We start from the raw sequence: 23,019 nt of genomic DNA on the forward strand, positions 1-23,019 counted from the left end.
GTGCTGGAGAAAATGTAGACATGCTGCAGTTTTTTGCCACGCAACAGAAAAAAGATGTGTTACAGTGCACATGAACATGTCACAACATGCTGCTGTGCTATAGACTAACATAAAATTTAAAGAATATGTAAACCCCAATATTTTTATATTCCTGATATGTGCCTGCTATACCATGTGCTTTTATGAAAAAGTATCCTGTTTTCTTTGTATTGCTTCTCTTGTGTGAAATCCCTGGTGTTCCTGCCAGTTCCTCTGCTTTTCGATTAAAACTGACCACAGTAGGCATAAGAGCACAGCGTGGTCAGTTTTCTAGCTGTGTTGAGATCTCAGCCTGCTCTCCTCCAATGATCAGGCTTGTCCTGACATGCACCCCCTGCACAGACATTCAGTGTGCTGCTGTTTTTCTCCCCGAGCTCCTTATGCAGCTGAGAACAGACGGTATGTTAATCACTTATAAAAAAGGAACAAAATTATTGTATATACTGTTTTTTTATATGTGTACACAAAAGTTTCATTTCTATTTGAAACTGAATGGGTTGTTTTACAAAGTGAGTGTTTACAATCACTTTAAAAAAAAGGGAAAAAAGCAAGCATTTTAGCAATGCATTTCAGTGCATGACAGCCTGCATTTATACTGCACACCAGCGCACATATGTTTTGCGCACAATAGCACATGCTGTGCGTTGTGAACAAGCCCTCAATGAAGAACTGTAATTGCCCATGACAACTGTATTTTCTTTGTCCATTTGCAGGATGAGAAGATAAAGCAAACACATCTAGTTGGTTGTCTTAGAACTGAATATAGTTTTGTGTTCAGATATTATGACTAATTAATACAATGCACGGAGGATTCCAGATATACTAACAAAATCTTTCCCTTGTTCCTAGGTAAAGTGGATGATGTACTGGATCATATTTGCACTTTTCATGACAGTAGAAACATTTACTGATATATTTCTGTGTTGGTAAGTGTCTCATGATATTCTTTTACATTACATTATGTATGCAGTTTATATTTCTTATAGCGGTAGTGCTTGGTGACTTGTACCTACAGGTAAACTTATAACAAAACTTACGTGTAGGTGCATTGAATATCTCCTAAACGTCCACCGTTCAGGAGATATTCACTAGTTCTGCAGCCAGTGACATCACCAGGGCATGTGCAATGGGTACTGAAGGGATAGCCTAGTGAGCATGCTGTCCCTTCAGAGTGCTGTGCCGTGATCGTGGCTCCTGTGTGCAGAAGTGACATCAACGTGCTTCGTTCATTCAAATGGCTGGAGCCTACAGGACCAGGTATAAGGGGGTACCACCAGTCCTCCTGTATGGGACCCAGGCCAATGGGGGGGGGCCAGGCAGCTGGGTGAATCGGATGTGGGCAGGGAGGGTGATCGGCACGGCAGGGGGGCAATTACTGGAGCCGATCCCCTGTATGGCTCTCCCTACAGCAGCTGAAAAATGGCTTCTTCTTCTCTCCCTCCCGCTGGCTTTCAGCTGTTGCAGAGAGATCCATGCAGGGGATCAGTTCCAGTAATTGCCTGCCCCACCTCACCCATCACTCTCCCTGTGCACCATTTGTTTCCTCCTGCTGCCCAGGTGCCCCGTGTGCTCCCACCCCCACAGTGCTGCTGGCAAGCACACAATAGATTCCTTATTATTATACAGGATTTATATAACGCCAACAGTTTGCTCAGCACTTTAAAATATAACGGGAGACAATACAGCAACAATACAGTTCAATACAAGAGGGTTAGGAGGGCCCTGCTCCTTGGAGCTTACAAGCTAAGAGGGAGGGGCTAGTGGTACAAAAGGTAGTAACTGTGGGGGATGGACTGGTAGGAGGAGTAGAAGATTCCATTATTAGCTGAGGGCAGGATAGACTTCCCTGAAGAGATAGGTTTTCAGAGATCATCTAAAAGTGAGCAGAGTAGGCGATAGTCTGATAAATTGGGGTAGAGAGTTTCAGAGGATGGGGGAAGCTCTGGAGAAGTCCTGGAGATGAGCATGGGAAGAGGAGACAAGGGAGCTAGAGAGCAGGAGGTCGTGTGAGGAGTGGAGAGTATAGTTTGCCTCAAATTACTTCACCAATCTTGTCTCCAAATATCACCCAGAGTTATATATGGCTTTATATGTTATTGTTAATGTTTTGAATTTTATCCATTGGGCAACTGGAAGCCAGTGGAGGGATTGGCAGAGAGGGATGGCAGATATGCAACGGTTAGTAAGCTAGATGAGTCTGGCAGCAGCATTCATGATAGACTGAAGAGGGGATAGCCTGCGATGAGGTTGGCCAGTGAGGAGGGAGTTACAATAGTCAAGGCGAGATATAACAAGGGAGTGAATAAGTTGTTTAGTAGATTCAGAGGTTGAAATGGGTGTATCTTGGAGATGTTGCAGAGGTGAAGTCTACAAGATTTGGACAGTGATTGGATTTGGAGCTGAAAGGACAGATGGGAGTCTAGGATTACACCTAGTACCCTGGCATGAGGTGAGGGACTGATGATTGTGTTACTGATCTTAATGGAGAAGTCAGGGGAGGGGCACGGGCTGGAGGGAATAGTATGAAGGATTTTGAAAGATTGAGTTTGAGGAAGTGGAGTGACATCTTTGCCGATATGTCTTTTTGTAGGTTAGTAATGCGAGACGAGACTGAAGGGGCAAGGTGAGGAGTAGAAATATAGATTTGTGTGTCATCAGCATAGAGATGGTACTTGAAGCCATGGGAGTTTATCAAGTGACCAAGGGAGGAGGTGTAGATGGAGAAGAGAAGGGGTCCAAGGACGGAACCTTGAGGGACCCCTACAGAAAGTGGAAGTGGAGAGAAGGAGACAGAGTTATAGGTAACACTGAAGGAGCACTGCGATAGGTAGGAGGAGAACCAGGAGAGAGCAGAGTCTCGCAGGCCAAGAGAGTGGAGTTTTTTGAGGAGGAGGGGATGGTCAAGTAGCTGCAGAGAGGTCAAGTAGTAAGAGTATAGAGTAGTGGCCATTGGTTTTAGCAGTTAGTAAATCATTAGTGAATTTTAGTAGGGCAGTTTCAGTGGAGTGTAGTGAGCGAAAGCCAGACTGTTAAGGGTCAAGAAGGTTGTTGTCGGTGAGGTGGGAGCTCAGGCGATTGTAGACTAAGCGTTCTAAGAGTTTAGAGGTAAACGGGAGCAAGGAGATGGGTCTTAAGTTGTTCAGGTTGGTGGGGTCCAGGGAGGGCTTTGTAAGTATGGGAGTGATGTGCGCATGCTTTAGAGGGGTGGGGAAGTGCCGTTAGAGAGGGAGAGATTGAAGATGTGAGTGAGGGAGCATAGGATGGAAGAAGAGGGTGACCGTAGTAGTTGTGAGGGGACAGGATCCAGGGGGCAGGTAGTGAGAAGGGTTTCTGAGAAAACCTTAGTGACCTCTTCAGTAGTAGCAATGTTCCTTCAAGATGGAGAGTTGGGGAAGGGTCCAGTAAATATGTTACATTTACCAGCCCCTTTCTTTCCTGAATGAACGCAATGAATGATCAGTACTGATAATTCACTGTGTTCATTCATAATGGAAGCTTAGTAAACTTTGCTTTTTTGGGGGCTCCGTGGTTTCTAACAGCTGCTATGGGAGCCTACAAACTCAGAAGGAAGCCCTGGTGAAGATAGAAGCCCTGTCAGTGGAGACAGTGCGCTGCTTCAGGGCTTTATTTTAAGGTAAGGCTACTTTCACACTGAGACGTTTTTGAAGTGTTTTTTTTGTGGTAAAAAAAGCGCCTGAAAAGCTCAAGAAAAATGCTTCCCTATATATGTGAATGTATATCTATGTATGTTTTCACACTGAGGCGTTGTGCTTGCGGTGCAGTGTAAAAACTCCTACTTGCAGCATCTTTGGGGCATGTTTAGTGAGTTAAAAAAAAATGCCCCCAAAACACCTATTCCCATTGAAATCAATGGAAAACGCCTGAAAAGCGCCTCAAAAATGCATGGTGCCATTTTTAAGTCACATGTCCTTTAACCATTTGGCCTATGGCCAAATGGCATCCGCAAAAATGTATTAGCTTTCCGGGAGGCCGCCATATGGCGTCCTCCCGCACATGTGCAGTTCGCGCGCTTGCAGAGCCGCGCAGCGGCGCGATCTGTCACCGGCCGTGTACCTCAGACACGGTCGATGACTGATCTGAGTACCGGCCCCCGTTGCGGGTACCATGTGACCTGCTGTGACCAATCACAGCAGGTCACATGACAGTTGTATACAATGGATGGCTTCATTCATGCCATCCATTGTATACTAGTGTCTAGCTGTGAACGGTCACAGATAATCACATGCACATGTCATGTGATTAGCTGTGGCCAAATCACAGCTAAGCACAAAAAAAAAAAAAAAAAAAACCCTGAATGAATCGATGTCATTCAGGTAAATGCTTGCTTATAGCAAAGTAATTCTTTGCTATAAGCAAATTGTGTAAAAAAAAAAAAATACTGATCACTTCCCCAAAGTAGTACAATGTTACTATGGTAACATTGTACTACTTTGGACATAGTGAAATATGGAAAAAAAAATCTGAAAAAAAAGAAAAAAAATTTAAAATAAAAAAAAATATATATATTTTTTTTTCACACTATCACCAGTCAGTGTCCCTGATCACCGCCATGCCAGTTATATGATGACGCTGTACTGCACTGGTGACAGTATGTAAAAAAAAAATAGTGAAAATAATTTTTTTTATTTTTTCATTTTCCGAAAAATTATGACAAAAAAAATACAACTTCAAAAAACTCGCCATGCCTCTTATGAAGTACGTCGGACTTTCTACTTTGCAAAAAGGGGTCATTTGGGGGATATCTGTACTGTTCTGACATTCTCGGACCTCAAGAAATTAGATTGGCTGTCAGTACTTCAGGATTGATCAATATTCAGATCTATACCATAGTTTGTGAACTCTATAACTTTCCTACAAACTAAAAAATACATCCTAATTTGGGTTATTTTCACCAAAGACATGTAGTAGAATACATCTCGGCCTAAATTTATGAAGAACAATTATTTATTTGCAAACTTTTATAACAGAAACAAAGAAAAACGTGTTTTTTTTTCAAAATTTTCATTTTTTTTTGTTTATTTAGCAAAAAATAAAAACCCCAGCGATGATTAAATACCACCAAAAGAAAGCTCTAGTTGTGTGAAGAAAATGATAAAATTTTAGTTTGGGTTTAATGTTGTATGACCGCGCAATTGTCATTCAAAGTGTGACAGTGCTGAAACCTGAAAAATGACCAGGAAGGTGTATAATTGCCCGGTATTGAATTGGTTAAAAACGCTCACAAAAACGCGACAGAAATGTGGTAAAAATGCCTATGCATTTTGGCTGTGTTTAGTGTTGGCTTTATGGTTAGGTTTAGTGAGTAGTGCAGCACTATTTATCTATTCATACTAGCACATTGTGCCCTTAACTTACAGAGGTATGGTTTTTTTTTTTTAATCTTTTTTTTTGTAACCCAGGTTTTACTACCGCTTTAACAGATACGTATTTCTGCTTTTATCTTAGAATACAATATAGCCGGCCCTTTTCTTCAGTGGAAGTGCCTGTGTGCCTTAGTGTCTATTATCATATGTGTGAATAGTTATTTTTGTCTTGTCTTCCAGTTTTTATAACAATGTTTCATTATTTCATTTCTCTTCTTTTTTGTAAATCTATTGTATACCTGGATACTTTTGTATTTCTTAGGTTCCCATTTTACTATGAGCTGAAAATAGCATTTGTGGCCTGGCTCCTCTCTCCTTACACAAAAGGTTCCAGCTTACTTTATCGGAAATTTGTCCACCCCACCCTGTCATCAAAAGAAAAGGTATAGATGTTTGCATTCTCTTTTATTCTATTTACATTGTATGGATCATTACCTTTGTACATTTGTTCCATTTCCCCCACCACCTGAATGCAGTTTTGTATGTTAAGAGCTTTACAGTGAGCCGAGGTTCAGTGTATTCTGATAAACTGATGGCTGACATGTAGTAGACACTTGGATAGTGTAGGGAAGAGTTTAGGCCTTTGTCCTGGTAGAGGAGATTTTGCATTTCTTCTTGCCTTGTTGACACATCTTAAATTTACAGGAAGTGAGAAATCTCCCCGGTGGGAACACAGACAGCAATAAAATTTGAAAGAGGTTGTAATCCTTCCCCTCACTATCCAAAACAAAAAGACACTTTTGTTTTTGGTTGGAGTTTAAAGCTAAACTTAAAGTAGTTGTAAAGGCTGAAGGTTTTTTTGCCTTCCTGCAATCTATGCATGAAGGTAAAAAACCTTCTGTGTGCAGCAGTTCCCGCCACCCCCTCAATACTTACTTGAGCCTCATCGCGATCCGATGTGAATGACAGCCTCGGCTGTCCCGGGTCTCTGCCTCCTCATTGGCTGAGACAGCAAACGGGAATGGACACACGGAGTAGCGGGTGCCCCCACAGCAAGCTGCTTACTGTGGGAGCACCCGTCAGGAGGGAAGAACCAGGATAGCCTGCGGGGGACCCGAAAAGAGGAGGATCCGAGCTGCTCTGTGCAAAACTACTGCACACGGTAGGTAAGTATAGACATGTTTGCTTTTTTACCAAAAAAAAAAAGAACTTTAGAATCGCTTTAAGGCAAGCATATAAATGCATAGATGCCATGCATATCAAAGAGCCAGAGGCATAACTAGAACCTTCAGGGCCCCAGTGCAAGAAACCATAAAGGGTTCCCTTGACCCAAAGCTGGAGCCCCACCATGGTGGCGGAATGCCAGGGCCCAGTCGCAACTGTGACTTTTGCAACCCTGGTAGTTTTGCTGCTGGTATCAGTAGTTTTTCTTTGTTTTGTTTTTTAATATAATTTTTTACCATTTTATTATTCTCGTTACTATTTTATTTTAATTTTTTACAAGCACCTTTTAGGGGCTTTGGTGAGATATCAGGGATCTAAATAGACCTCTGATGTTCCACCCACTGAAAGGCTGCAGGTGGAAAATGGAGGGAATCGGTTTCTGCCCCCCACGCCCCTCCTATCCAGGTTTACAGGGGACCACATGGGCCCCCTGGAGCATGGGGCTGGGTCGCAATTGTGACCCCTGCTACCCCTATATATATGCCACTGCAAAGCGCTGTTTTACTTGTCAAACTTTTTTTTCTCTGGCCATTAATTCCTGAGATTTACACAGCCCTGCCAGACTGTACTTCCAGCCTGGAGACCTAACTTTTCTCTACTGCAGTCAAAGCTGAACAACCGGTACAAAAAATTATTGATATATATTCCTCAATAACCACAATTAGTACAATTTTTGCTGGAGTTCAGCTTTAAAGGGTAACTCCACTTTCGTAAATAAAATAAAAAAATATATAAAAATGAATATAGCATAAACAATTGCTACACAAACTATAATGTAATTGAATGTTATTAAAAATGACCTTTCCTTTTCAAACTGTGGAGGTGTTCTGTGCACAGTGGTCTACAGAACTCCCCCATTATTTCCTGCTTGGGTGAAGAACTCTTCACTAAGGTACAAGTCAGGTTTTAGGCATCCTCTGCAACAAACATGTCATTTTTGGTGAGATTCTCCCTAAGAGTGCAGCTTTTCTAACCAGCACCAGTGCACGAGCTGACTGAAATGAATTAGTCACTCCCATTCAGAAACAGTATCCAAAAGACATAGTGGTACAAACAGCTATTCCTTCAGTGCAAAAACAGGTAGGAATCTGCAACAAAGTTTGTTAAAATCCCTGCAGTGTACATTGATCACCCAGAGGGGAATATTTATTTCTCAACAAAACTGGAATTGCTTTTTAACCGCTTGCCCGGCACCCTATAATAGAAGTACTGCTACAGGGGGGCAGGCAGGGCTGTGCAAAATCATGTATTTATACGTGATTTGCATTTTTGGTAGGGGGAGCGCATGCACATGCCATCCTACTCGCGCCGCCATTAGAGGCTAGGAATGTCAATCACCAGGTCCTGGACAGACATTCCCTGCCGGTACCTGTGATCGACGTGTAAAGCTGACAAGGGAAAGTCTCCTGCCCGCAAGGACATGCTGCTTTGTATTTCTCTGCGCCGCAGAAAAATATAAAGCAGCATATCTCCGTAGTAAAACAGCACATAATGTAAAACACACACATCACACAGTTAACCCTTTGATCACCCCAGATGTTAACCGCTTCATGCCCAGTGTCATTAGTACAGTGTCAGTGCTTTTTATTAGCACTGATCACTGTATTGGTGTCATTGGGATGTCAGTGGCAGCTAGTCAGTTCCCACCCAGTGTCAAAATGCCCACTGCAGTCCCACAGTCCCGCTGATCGCCGTCATTACTAGTATTAAAGAAAATAAAAATTCCAGTATCTATACCGCCATTTGTAGAAGCTAGAATTTCACGGAAACCAATTAATTTACACGTATTGCGATTTTTCCACCCTCAACATGTGACAACCGCGACCAACAATAATACGTCACGCCCGCGGCGACAGATCCCAGACCTTCTCACCAAACTCGTGACCAATGGACCGGCCAATCTAAAACTGCGGTGTGACGCACGTAACAAGGCCACACTCAGCTGCGCTCTGCACAACGATAGTCCAGCTAATGGAACGCAATCGACGCACCGGCAGCCTGAATGCGCTTGTTACTGGGTTGGGTTAATTACGCAACTAACCCTTCACTGCCACCACCACTTTTTGTACAGAGAAAGGGGAAACTCTCTTAATCAAATATACACTGTAATGGTTGAAAAGTCGCCTGTCCAAAAAAGTCACTGCAGGCCGATTGGGCAGAGGATTAAACAAACACAGTAGCGTCTCTTCAAAAGGCAGGAATTCGTGAATTGCAAGTAAGCGCTTAGAAACAGTTTAACACTTTCAGAAAGAAAGATTTATTACTAAAAGAGTCAAACAGATGCAATAAAATATTTACAGAAAAAGATGTAACTAAGATTTATATTTATATATAGATAAAGACCCACAACACAGCAAAGAGATAATAGGAAGGAAGTTAAAGGGTTAAGTTACTTGCCAATACGCCTTGGTTTGTAAGCAGATCCAAGTTGCAGAGCGGAAAGGGTCTTTGATCTCCTGCTGTTACGATGTTAAGATCAGGAGATGTGTTTTGCTTAAGCCATAGGCTTGCCAGCCTGTCTTTTTAAAAATCCCCCTGCAAGGGGGGTGGCTCTGAATACTGGCCATTACGCTGTTTTGGGAGTGGTCAGTCGGGCGAACTCTGAATTAGAACCAACATCTGTCATAATCCATGACATGAAACATAGGGGAAAAAACCTGACTTGAGGAATGTTCATTTCATTCTGTCATCTTTAACTGTTAGGTTTTGTGAGGTTACAATCTCTTTCAATTCCTGGGAGAAACTGCGATTAAATACCACCAAAAGAAAGCTCTGTTTGTGGGAAAAAGGACATAAACTTAATTTATGTAAAGCATTGCATGACCGCGCAATTGTCAGTTAAAGTAAAGCAGCGTCGTATCGCAAAAAATGGCCTGGTCAGGAAGAGGGGTAAAACCTCTGGAGGGCAAGTGGTTAGTTGCTCTAACTAGGTCTTGTCCCTAACCCCCAGTCTGGGAGTGGACAGTGAAGAAACAGCAACATCCTGAAGGGCTCATCTCTCTGTCACCCTGCTCTCTCCTCCCACCAACATGTTTGTTATTAGCACATGAGCATTGTAGCGTGACTGATCGGCTTCTTGTGAAATTATTACTATATTGTTAATCATGAAAGAGTGCAATCTTTTTCTGAAATGTATTGTGTCCCTCAGTAGACATAGTGCAGCCCCTTGAAGACTTAACTCAATTCTACCCACTGTTTCATTTGTGACTGACATGACTCCATCAGAGTGCCCTAGGAAAAACCTTGTTGTTTTAAAGTGTGTTTATTCCATTCTGGAAAGTTTGGATCTGACAGAAAGCCCTCTCATTGGTGGGCAAATACAATGGAATACATTAGTCCGGCTTAAAGGCTGTTACAGCATCTTTTTTCCACCTTCTGTTTATGTAGGTACATTAGCTAACACCTGGTCCCCTCTTTTTTTTTACAATTCTAGGAAATTGACGAATGTCTCGTTCAAGCAAAAGATCGCAGTTATGATGCACTGGTTCACTTCGGCAAAAGAGGCCTCAATGTGGCTGCATCAGCGGCAGTCACAGCTGCAGCAAAGGTAACACAGACTTGCATTTTCAACATATTGGGGATTATTTACTAAAACTGCATGGTGCAAAGTCTGGTGCAACCAGAAACCAATCCGCTTTCAAGTTTTTTTGGAAGCTGATTGGCTTCCATGCAAAGCTGCACCAGATTTTGAGTGTTCCAGTTTTAGTAAATCTCCCCCACTGTGTCAGTGATGCGTGTGTGCAAGCCATAGGTTGTTTGTATTATATAGTATAACTCAAAGGGCAACTTCACAATAAATACACAGGAACTGTTTTAATCAGCAACAGACTGTCCACTGATGTTCATAATGATCTAATATACATAGTAGGGATGGTAGCACTCCATGTATGCCATCTCTACCTCTAAAAAGGCTCCAGAAAATGCAATAAACAAAAACAAAGCATACTACACCTTCCTCTTTTGAGTTTACTTTTCCATCTCCCCATCTAAATACTGGGATGATATTTCATCTCTTTTCTATTCACTTCCTACCCTCCCTGCTTGATCTTACCTAAACATGTATAAACGCACCTCACGGTGAGGACGTCTAGTGACGAAACGCGTAGGGCGGTGTTTGATGGGTGTGACGTCAGGACGTTCCCCGAGACTGTCGGTGGCTTGATCCGCAGTGAGCGGGGCTCGTCTTTTTAGATTGAAGGTTGTTTTTGCTAGTGTTGTCTGAGACACCATTTTTGTGAGTGTGTTATCATATTTTAATAAACTATGTGGTTTTAAACATACTGCACCATGAATTTCCTCTCTTAATTCCCCGAGTACTGCTATTATCTTATGGAGAGACGGTGACCATACATTTGAGTGATTTCATCTGTGCTGAGTGCCTTGCTGCAGAGTATTGCTCCCAGACCTTGGAATTTTCTACAGATCATCGCTCCCAGAGCAATAGCGCTTATGCTGATTTATAATTTGATCAGCATATAGCTCTGGTGAGTTTATTCAATTTATTTGGTGGTGGATTCAATCATGGTGAATTTGTTTGAACACGGATTTTCAGATTTATTTACTATTGTCACGGATTTTTTTTGGAGTTTATATACACAAATAATTTGGACACTATTTTGCTTTCTATAATTTTTTATGATGTGATATATTTTTTCATTTTTTGCACAGTTTGATAATTTGATATAATTTAAGCGCATTCCTATGTTTATTTGTATTATGCACCTTTTTTGGGTTAGGTTTGCAGCTTTTTTGGAGTTTTTACTTGTGATATTTATTTTGGCGCTTTTCTTATAAAATTTCTAAAAATTGATATATAATCACTTTACTAAAGCCGGCCATACACGGGTCAAATTCCGGAAGAATTTTCTTTTGAAAATCTTTTCTAACAATTTTCCTTTAAATTTCGCACAATTAGTGGGTCACGGCAATGGCCGATTTTTGTGAAACCATCGAATTTGAGTGATCGGGCATGTTGGAAATGTTTAAAAAAAATGAATGAATCAATGATGGGAGAGTTGTGCGAGAAATGAGCATAAGCTGTGACCTGGAAAGAAAAGAAAATTCTTGGCCACAAAATTCTTTTCTGTAGCAACATGTGAAATTGAAGGCTTGGTTGGTCAAATTTCGCAATCAATGGTGGCACCATCGGATTACAAGACACATGAAAGTTCAAATTTTCTAAAGAAAATTTGTTCAGAATTCAACCCATGTATGGCCTGTATAATACATTGTATTGAAGGACAGTATATGCTATATGAGCTTTGTTACAGAAGAGATTTATTTATTTCAGGTACTTATATAGCGCCGTCAATTTACGAAGCGCCAGGGGCAGACTGACAACTCATGGGGCCCCGGGGCAATAGGGGATCATGGGTTCCCTGTGTCCTTGCCCACACTCAAAGCAAACCCAGAAAAACCTATAAAAGGTACCAGGGGCATTTCATGGGACCCCCTACTGACCCCGGGCCTTTGGGCCCGAGTGCTCGAATGGTCAGTCCGCCCCTGCGCAGCGCTTTACATATATATTGTACATTCACATCAGTCCCTAACCCTCAAGGGGTGTACAATCTAAGGTCCCTAACTCGCATTCATACATACACATACTAGGGACAATTTAGGCTAGAATCATATATGTGCGGGTGGTGCCACTGTGGATCCACACAAAAATCCCACCCACACAAAAGAATGCGGACCTGCGGGCGGGTGCCATTAATTCTAATGGCACGCCACCCGCACTGGAAATCGAGGTTCCCGTGCAGGCTGCGGTTTCCAAAGAGGTGCAGGGACTTCTTCCCTGCGTGTCACGGGGTACGGGAGTCCATTCAAATGAATGGGCTCTCGTGCCCTTGCAAAATCACGGCCCACAGGAACGCACATATGTGAACCAGGGCTTAGACAGGATCCAAATAACCTAACATCATGTCTTTGGAGTGTGGAAGGAAACCCACGCAGGCACAGGGAGAACATGCAAACTCCAGGCAGGTGGTGCCGTGGTTGGGATTCAAACCAATGACCCTAGTACTGCCAGGTGGAAGTGCTAACCATTTAGCCGCTGTGCTGCCCAGATTTTTGAGGAGTGATTTGTAGCAGCTAGATAATCTCTTTTTGATCACTCATTTTTGTGCTAGGGAAAAAATAATTGCAGCCAATGACAGGCTTATCTCAGCTATTCCAGCGATTTGTTGCTCATTTGGTTAGCAATTGACTTTTACCTTTGAAGTCATCTGCAAGGACCGCATAGTATGTTGTCAGTGAGCTGTTTGCCCTGAAGTAGTGTGGCACAGAAGAAATAGTGAGATTTGTGGAAACTGCAAATCTCGCCTACAATTTTGTTGGTGTGACGTGGCCATGTATCTTATGTTTTTATTTTTTTAATGGGGTTTGCACAAATTTTGGTCACTATGGCAACTGGAAAAAGTCTCCTGGCTACTAGCATGCCTTGTCTATATGCATCCCTTAGGCCTCGAAACTGGGGCCTGGGCCAGCGGGATCCCCAGAGCTGGTGGTGTTGTGTGTACTGATTAGTAATGGGGCTCAGAGAGAATAATTAAAACGGATCTAAACTATAAAAAAAACAAAAACTGCTAACAGGAAGGCTCTTTATTTCAAAATGGATATGTTATGTCTCTTCTGCAATCAGACAAAAGTACCTGTCTGTTGAGGCTACACATGCACAGCTCTGTGTACATTCTCAGCACACCATGGTGCCCAATGAACTCCCATGTGCAAAGTGGGGGAGATTTACTAAAATTGGATCACTCAGAATCTGGTGCATGGCAGCCAATCAGCTTCTATCCTCAGCTTGTTCAATTAAGCTTTGGCAATAAAACCTGGAAGCTGATTGGTTTCTATGCAGAAGTGAGCCTGATTTTGCACCCTCCAGCTTTAGTAAATAAACCCCAGTGCGTCCAGCAGCAAGCACCGCAGGTCAGGGGCGGACTAACCATTTGGGTACTCGGGCACCGCCCAAGGGCCCTGGGTCAGTAGGGGGCCACATGAGATGCCCCTGGTATCCACTGCGGATTGCTCTCTAGAGGTCACTGCTAGAGGAGTGGGCCCTGAGACTTTGGCACCCCAGTGCATTGTAACACGCTGCAATGCATGGTAATGCACCACGTTTTGTGACATTCGGTGCATTGGCAGCCCATTATTCTCAAAGGGCTGCCTTAATGCAACACATGTATAGCACATTAATTCACCACAAAAATGTAAGTGGGCCCTTAGAGATAGGTGTAAACTCTTTTTACCTCACTTAGATTTCCTTTGAAACCAGTTTAGCTTCGACTTCACCAACTATTTTGTTGTCAAAGGAAATTTTCGCATGGCCAAATGAAGATTAAAATGTGAGAACATGGCCAACGCACAGCAAATGTCACGGAAAGAAAAGAGGCAAACATGCATGTAGGTGAAGGCCAAAGAACATAGAAAACTACAGATGTGATGTTGTCCCGAATACCACTCTAGGCAGGGGCCCAGAGAGCCCATACGGCCGAGACAGGCTTGCATGTTAGATGCATTGGGGTTGATGTACTAAAGACAAATAGACTGTGCACTTTGGAAGTGCAGTTGCTCCAGAGCTTAGTAAACGAGGTGGAGCTTCACTTTGCAAAGAATACCCAATCACATGCAAGGAAAATAAAAAAGAAAACAGCATTTTTGCCTGCACATGATGGAATGATGGACGTCAGTAGCTCTTCCCCACACTTATTTAGCTCTAGAGCAAATGCCCTTGCAGATTGCAACTGCACTTGCAAAGTGCACAGTTTATTTGCCTTTTGTAAATCATCCCCGTTGTGTACACTTGAGCAATGCATTTGAGGTTACTGTTGGAATGAAATAACTCCGGGGACTTGTTCTTTATAGAGAGTACATTTGGGACGCGCCTGTATTAGTACACTTCTGTATCTGGTTGTTTATTTAGCCGAGTCTCATGATGAGACTCTGCAGTACATTAATGGTAGTGCTGTCAGCTCGACTTTCATCTGACATCATTTTCTCCGGTAGCCTAGTTTTATCAAAACATGATTTCTGGGAATCTAAGCCTTGTCATATTCTTCTCGCAGCCTGCATATTCCTTGCACATCTGTAATTCTTCACTGTAGCTGCACCCACATTTTATGTCTCTGCAGCCAGGCCTTCCAACATTAGAAAACAGAAAACACTGCCCTTCTCATTTATCAAAGTTTCATTTTTTATATTTAACCGCTTGTTATCCGCCCTGTAGCAGTATTTCTGCTACAGGGCGGCACGGGTGTGCAAAATCACGTGTATATATGTGATTTTGCAGTTCTGGGTAGGGCCTACCTGTGCCGCCATTTGCGGCCTTGGCTGTCAATCACCAGGTCCCAGCCGGTGTTTACTCGCTGGCACCCGGTGATTGCTGAGTAATACCAACGGGGTAGAGACCTGAATGTAAACAATACAGATCTCTCCCCTGTCAGCTCCTGCACACTGCTTTGTATGGCTCTGCATGCAGAGCCATACAAAGCAGTGTGCTTACAATGAAGCACACAGTTAACTCTTTGATTCTCCCAGATGTTAACCCCTTCCTGCTCAGTGTCATTAGTACAGTGTCAGTGCTTTTTATTAGCACTGATCACTGTATTGGTTTCACTGGGGATGTCAGTGACTCCAAGTCAATTCTCCCCAGTGTCAGAATGCCCGCCGCAGTCCCGCTATAAGTTGCTGATCGCCGCCATTACTAGTAAAAAAAAAAAAAAAAAAAATTCCAGTATATATACCTCCATTTGTAAACGCTACAACTTTCATGTAAACCAATTCATTTACACATATTGGGATTTTATTTAGCAAAGACGTGTATCAGAATACATTTTGTGCCCTAAATTTATGATGAAATTTGTTTTTTTTTTACATTTTTTTATTGGACATGTTTAATAGCAAAAAGTCAAAAATATAGTTTTTCTTTCAAAAATGTCGGTCTTTTTTTTTTATAGCAATATTATCACACTGATTGGAGTCAAGGTTGGCTCACTCCTGGCTCCAATTAGCTCTGGGAGAAGTCATTAAGCTAGGGCCTCACATACTTTTTCCTCCCTGCACTGTGAATGTTTACATGTTATGTGCAATTAAACCATGGCAACATCTAATGTTTGTGTAGTATTATGTTCAGCAGACTGTTCTTCTATTGTGACTTAGATGACATTCAGAGCACATTTTATGCCCAATTCATGCAAAACTCCACGTAATCCCAAGGGGTTCACATACTTTTTCTTGCAACTGTAGATGCAGACCTTTTGTATCACCTTTCTAGGTGCCCTGAAACACTTGTTACGATGTCAGGCAAGGTGTCTCCCCTTGGCATATGGCCACCTGACATGAATGTACGAATAAAAACATTGGACTCTGGAGTGAAAATAGCCTAATAATATTTGATTTTCCATATAACGTACCAAACAAATGTACATGTAGTTACACAAGATACATGTAGTTACAAGATGAATAGCTCTGTGCATTTGTCATTAATACACTCTTAGTCCCCTTTCACATGGGGCAGATCTGCTTTGCTCAGCCGAAGATTTGTCCGCTGATCCCCTGCTGAGCAGAGAAGGTGGATGACAAGTCCGTTTCCACTCACTGTTTGCAGAGCAGACAGGGAACAAGCCCACTCTGATCTATGGCGGCCAGGTGTAAATGGACCAGCTGTCCATTTACACCTTGAGAATGACACAAATATTAATTTTCAAAAAGTGTTTTTAGATCTTTTTGTCAGATGTTACTATGGTATACTGAAGTATTATTACAAGCATTCCATAAATGTTAAAGGCTTTTATTGACAATTACATTAGGTTTTTGCAAAGAGTCAATATTTGCAGTGTTGACCCTTCGTTTTCAAGACCTCAGCAATTTGACCTGGCATGCTGTCAGTCAACGTCTGGGCTACATCCTGACTGATTGCATAATCAATGCTTGGAGTTTGTCTGAATTTGTGAGGTTTTTTTTTTACCTGCCTCTTGAGGATTGACAACAATTTCTCAATGAGATTAAGGTCTGGGGAGTTTCTTGGCCAAGGACCCAAAATGTTGATGTTTTGTTCCCCAAGCCACTTAGTTTTCACTTTTGCCTTTTGGCAAGGTGCTCCATCATGCTTGAAAAGGCATTGTTCATCACCAAACTGTTCTTGGATGGTTGGGAGAAGTTGCTCTCTGAGGATGTTTTTGTTCTTTATTCATGGTTGTGTTCTTAGGCAAAATTGTGAGCAAGCTCATTCCCTTGGCTGAGAGGCAACCCCACACATGAATGGTCTCAGGATATTTTACTTATGGAATGACACAGGACTGATGGTACGCTCACCTTTTCTTCTCCAGACAAGGTTTTTCTCCGGATGCCCTAAACAATCAGAAAGGGGATTCATCAGAGAAAATAACTTTACCCCATTCCTCAGCAGTCTACCTTTTGCAAAATATCAGTCTGTCCCTGATGTTTTCCCTGGAGAGAAGTGGCTTCTTTGCTGCCCTTCTTGACACCAGGCCATCCCCAAAAGTCTTCTCCTCACTGTGTGTGCAGATGCACTCACTCCTGCCTGCTGCCATTCCTGAGCAAGCTCTGCAATGGTGGTGCCCCGATCCCACAGCTGAATCAACTTTAGGAAGCTGTCCTGGGTTCTTGGGCACCCTGAAGCCTTCTTCACAACAATTGAACCTCTCTCCTTTAAGTTCTTGATGATCCAATAAATGGCTGATATAGGTGCAATCTTAGTAGCAGCAATACCCTTGCCTGTCAATCCCTTTTTGTGCAAACCAATGATGTATGCATTTTTCCTTGCAGGTAAAGTACTATCTGTGTCATTCTCAAAAAGTTTGGCCAGGGCTGTGGACGGAGAATGGATTCCTTCTGTATTTCTTTTTTAGCTGACCATTGGTCTTTAGGGATGAATAGACTGTCCAGTTAGGTCCGCCTGAAAAACTGACAGGTGGACCTGAATGGAATGGCCTTGTGAAGGGGGCCTGATGTGTGGGGTTTTACCTTTATGTGTGTAATTTGTATTGTTGGAGTGTTATATGTCCAGGCTGAAAAGCTTGGCTTAATAGATGTTATCCAAGTGAATACTATGCTTTATTGTAACACTGATGAATAATGAATATAGATGTGAACATTTTAAAACATTTTTGTGATCACTTTATTAAAACAGAAAATCCTCTGAAATTCAGTTTTAAATCTTTAAAATGCTTCTTATATACTTGCTGTATTAAAAAACTGAGCAGTAGCTGTCACTTTGTTAGTATCTCTTTTGCTTACGTTAACTTTTGTTTTATGTTTACTTGCCGTTAAAAGCCAGCACAGAAAAAATGGATCATTTTAAACTAAGCAATGTTGTTTACCTTCTTCCAGGGACAGGGGGCGCTGTCAGAAAGACTGAGGAGTTTCAGCATGCAAGACCTGTCCAGCATTCGGGGTGAAAGCCCGTCACCGTCTCCGGTCACGCCACGCACAACAAGCAAAACCACTAAGTCTAAATTATCCCGGAGTTCAACCCAGGGCAGCGAGCCATCAGGTTGGTGGAGATGTCATAAAAACGTTGTCCTTGTCCACCATGTCACCCTCTCACCTAATGATGTCCTATGTGTCACTGTGATCACACTGGATTCACATTTGTCCACCGTGTCACCCTCTCACCTAATGATGTCCTAGGTGTCACTGTGATCACACTGAATTCACATTTGTCCACCATGTCACCCTCTCACCTAATGGTGTTCCTACATGTCACTGTGATCACACTGGATTCACAGTTGTCCACCATGTCACCCTCTCACCTAATGATGTCCTACGTGTCATTGTGATCACACTGGTTTCACATTTGTCCACAATGTCACCCTTTCACCTAATGATGTCCTACGTGTCATTGTGATCACACTGGTTTCACATTTGTCCACCGTGTCAACCTCTCACCTAATGATGTCCTACATGTCACTGGATCACACTGGATTCACAAACTGCCATTTTCAACAATACACAAACTATGTAGCTTACAACTGACAAGTTTGTTTCACTCAATCTAAGACCAGCATGCAGATTTATGAGGAAAGTTGTTCCAACCAGACACATCAATCTACACTGCTACTGTACATAAATAGTCCTAAATTTACAGATACATTCTTGAAGAAATATTCTGGTTAAACTGTACGTACTGACAAAAATAGATTCTTTCACTTGAACCTGTCTTCCAAAAGTCACAAGGATTTCAGCTGTGCCAAGAGGCCTTGTTGGATTTAGGAGAGAGTGCAAAGATGGCTGGTATGATATTCAGGCTGTGGATATTTAAGTATTTGCATATTCTTAATTAGAGCCCCCAGTGAGCTCTGTAGCTACAGGCACTGTGGGGGAATTCATCCTCAAAGCAGAAGAACTGAAATTGCCTAAGTTGGATCTCTCAACAGCTCAGCTTATTCTCCTCCCCAGGGTGAGTGCTCAGAGGAAAGAAGAAGGAGGTGATCTGCTGAGTCACTGCTGGGAGGGGGAGCAGAGTTGGTTGAGTTTTTTTTTTCTTAATTTTTGTTGCCAGACAACAAAATATCAGATTACATGCATGGCTCATATCAGAGCTATACATAGCATATAACAAGGGTCCATAGTTAAACATGCAATCTCAGCAACGACCATTGTAAAGATCCACATGATGGAATGTGGAACTAAGCCAGGTATCAGTACTTAACCCTAGTCTAGCAAAGAAATTTTAAACTTTTCAATAAGAAAAGTAAGAGGAAGAAAATAAAAGCAGCAGTATAGACATTACTGTCCATCAGGACCATTGGAGTGCAAATTACACCATACAGGTAATTAATGAAGAATCCACCACACTTTCCCGCCACCCCCTCATAAAACAGCAACCAGGGTTCTTTACTCATCCAAAACCTCTTCTATAGTCGATGGAGAATCCTCCCAGTGGAAACATAGTTCGTAAATTTTGTGGGACATCCATGTGCCTCATACGTCATTCTATAAAATGGTGGAGCAACATTAACCAACCCTCTTCACATAACAAGAGTAAGAGTTTCTTCAAAAATCCACCTTCTAGCAATACGTTTTCAAAGAAGAGGAGTCTAATAAATAGTTTTGTAGCATTACGAATTTCCTCATCTTCAATGATGCCCAGCAAACAGAGAAGAGGGTTGCAGATGTTAGGGAAGCGAAATTTATCCGCCATAAACTTTGTCACCTGTGGCCTAACCTTTAGGCATTCCCAAACCATGCGCAAAAATTTGCCTTCGAATGATTTACATTTATGACTTACGCACAGTCACTTCTACACATACAAAATAACCGTAATGGAGTGTAAGTGCTGTGATGTAGATAATGTATTTGCATTATTCTATCAATGTTGGTTGAGTTATTGAGCCCCTTCTGGGGGTAGGAAGGGTGTGAGCTGTTAAATCACAGCTGGGAGGGTAGCGGAGGGAGTTGAGCTGGGAAGGGGGAGTTGGTTGCTGAGCTGCTCAGTCACTGCTGGAAGAAGGGCAATGGGAACTTAGGTACTGAGGAGTGACCTGGAAATGCTGACGTTGAGTCACTACTGGTAGGGGACAAAAGATTGCAGAGCTGGCTGAGATAAAAACTTGATTGTGTTTTCTGCAAACCTTGAGCATGAATTTCCCCACAGTGCCTGCAGCTACAAAGGTCAGGAGAGCCTGCATACTTTCTGGTTAAGAATCTGTAAATATTTGAATGTTTATACCTTGGCCCCAATTATAGGCACTTAAAATAAAGCAACAATGGCTGCTGTTTTGTGTCATTGCATATTTTGTGAAAGGAAGTTGGCCAATATAAACATATGGGATGTGGCATTGCTAATGTCTTTTTAAAGGTGCAAGCTTAGAGGTTATGTTCATCCAAGCTAGTCACTAGTCATTGCAATAAGCAAGCAGGTGAAGAGACCATATTTGTTCCAGTTAGTTGACTTTATCCGTAATACAGAAAAGAGGTTACACTTTAAAAAAAAAGTTTACTACAGTAATTTCTGTATTTCAATTCCAACAGTTTCCTTTTTGTTCTTAAAGGAATGAACTGGTGGTTATTATTTTGCGTAGTACATACTTAGGTCTGATGTGTGTTTAAAAAAACTCTCCTAGAAGCTGTCCTCGTGGCAGCAGCGTTTTTGCAGAAAAAAAACGCCTGACGCTTGTAAAAGTATCTAAAGATTTTACAAGGCGCGTTTACAAGCATCAAGCGCTTGGGCGTTAATTCATTTGATTGGCCAGAATGATAATTTATTCTGGCCATGGAAATTAATTAACGCTCAAGCGTTAAACACGCTTAGCGTTTAGACGCATGGAGCCGCGTCAATCGTTTTTTTCTGCCAAAATGCTGCTGCTGCTGGGCGCACTGGCCCTAGGTTTTTTTCCTGCTGGCAAACGCTACTGATACTAAATGCTTCTACAAGTCTATGGGTGCATGGACATATAGAATAACATAGAGGGCCATTTGGAAGCAAAAAAAAAAAAATCGCTTGAGGCCCCTAAAAGTGGCTTCAAAAACACCCTGTGTGCATGAGGCCTTAAAGTAAACCTGTGCATGGCTCAAAAGTAGCAATAGAGCGGAGAAGCAGGAACCACTTATTTTATGGCCTCATGCACTCTGGGCGTTTGCCCAGCTCTCTTTAACGCCTTACACCTGGCAAGAGAAAAACTGCATCAGAAATGCACCTAAAGCCGCATTTTTGTAAACCCGATTAGGCACGTCAAACGCTTGGGTATTACTTCATTTCATTGACCTGAATAATAATTTTGTCTGGCCATTGAAATGAATTAACACACAGGTGTCCGTTTATGAACCAGCAGTAATAGATCGCTGCTCAGTTCTCCGGTATTCTCGGAGAATACAGTTCTCCTGTAAATGCCGTTTATGAAGCATATGTAGATCAGTTCTCCAAACGAAGGGAGAACGGTCTACAAACGCTGGTAAACGGCTGATTTTACTATAATCTCGCGAGATTACAGTAAAAGATCAGTTTACTAAGCAGAGGTAAATTATCTCTGCTTAGTTTTCGGTCCCTCCGATTCTCCAGCTCTGGGCTGGAGAATCTGGAGGGAGAACACAGATCTCCAGAGAAGGGCTGAACATATTCTCCTGAGTGTCATAAACTGTGAATGACCAGAGAATAGCTGTGATCCTCTGAATCTCAGCTATTCTGTGTGTCATAAACGGACACCACAGTCACTAAACGCGCCTTGCATTATTGCATGCTTACATACATTTAAGTGCATCAAGTGTTTTTTTTTTGCCAAAACGCTGCTGCTCCTGAATGCTCTATATATATTTTTCTTTGTGTTGCCTTTGAATGCCTGTATGTGTGCATGAACACATACTGTAGGCTGACATTGAGCCCTGGTTCACATATATGCGGCCGTGCATGCCGTGTTTTGCGCGGGCACAAGAGCCTATTCATTTGAATGGACTCCCGTGCCCCATGACACTCAGAGAAGAAGTCCCTGTTCTTCTGAAAACGCAGCCCATGCAAGAACCTTGGTTCCCAGTACGGTTGCGTTTTCCAGTGCAGGTGGCCTGACATGAGAACTAATGGCACCTGCCTGCGGGTCCGCATTTCTCTGTGCGGGTGGTGCGGCTGCACGGATTTTCGTGCGGATCCGCAGCGGCACCACCCGCACAGATGTGAACCTACGGTTATAGATTTATTTATGTGTGTGAGTTTGTGCAAATTGTGTGCAGCTAGCATGCAGCCATGTATTGCTATGGGAAGCTGTGTTTCCTGCGTGCGGACAAGTGCCCAAAATTGACATTGTAAAGCCTCGTGTGTCTGTGTGCATGAAACCTTGGGTGGTCTTATGTTTTTCATCAGAGGCAAGAGAAGATGGCCAGCACTGTGTTTAGTAAGTTTTGGAAAACCAACTTGCTGTTAGTTCTCTCTCTTTGAAGCTACAATGGTTTCAGTATTGATCACTGGGGCTTAGTCCATGAGGTCATTATATGTAAATGTGTCTCCCCCACATTACCAGAATACATATGAATAATAGCAGTATTGTACACAGCAGAAAGGGGAGAACATAATTACAGTGGGGACACAGAACTGTTTGTAGGATAGACGACTTTATTCTCTGTCATTTGTCACTTAGTCATAGAGAATGCAAGCTTTGTCCTGTATGCATGTGATAGTATGACTGCTGATTATCTCATTGTGGTGGTCACTTCATTGGATGACTGTACTAATCATATATTACATTTCTGTAAAAGGTAATTGCATCTATTCACTAGTACTGGTGTACCTCGGTTTACAAATTTAATGCGTTCTGCGGGACTTTTCGTATTGCAAAAAATTTGTAAACTGAAATGCAGTTTCCCATAGGAATGCATTAACCGCCTCTTGCCCGCCATATAGTACAATGACGGGCACAAGGCGGTTCTCTCGTTCTGGGAGGACGTCATATGACGTCCTCCCATTCTAACCGCGCATGCACGGCTC

The 23,019-nt window shown here is 42.4% G+C and overlaps 1 protein-coding gene across 12 annotated transcripts in view; it reads left to right on the top strand.

The window, feature by feature from the left end:
• The window catches only part of REEP1 (receptor accessory protein 1), a 135,852-nt gene that overhangs the window by 68,621 nt on the left and 44,212 nt on the right, over window positions 1-23,019 (top strand). For all 12 annotated transcript variants that reach the window (XR_016315298.1, XM_089692303.1, XM_089692306.1 and 9 more), the window contains exons 3-6: window positions 889-965; window positions 5,686-5,806; window positions 10,021-10,134; window positions 17,937-18,099. Coding sequence is in view for 11 of the 12 variants with exons in the window: in XM_089692303.1 (XP_089548429.1) it covers window positions 889-965; window positions 5,686-5,806; window positions 10,021-10,134; window positions 17,937-18,099 (475 nt within the window). In the remaining variant the exon portion in view is untranslated. The remainder of the gene's footprint in view (window positions 1-888; window positions 966-5,685; window positions 5,807-10,020; window positions 10,135-17,936; window positions 18,100-23,019) is intronic.

Source organism: Staurois parvus, unplaced genomic scaffold (assembly GCF_062004578.1).
Source record: "Staurois parvus isolate SC_StPar_1 unplaced genomic scaffold, SC_StPar_1.0 ptg000581l, whole genome shotgun sequence".
Classification (NCBI taxonomy): Eukaryota; Metazoa; Chordata; class Amphibia; order Anura; family Ranidae; genus Staurois; species Staurois parvus.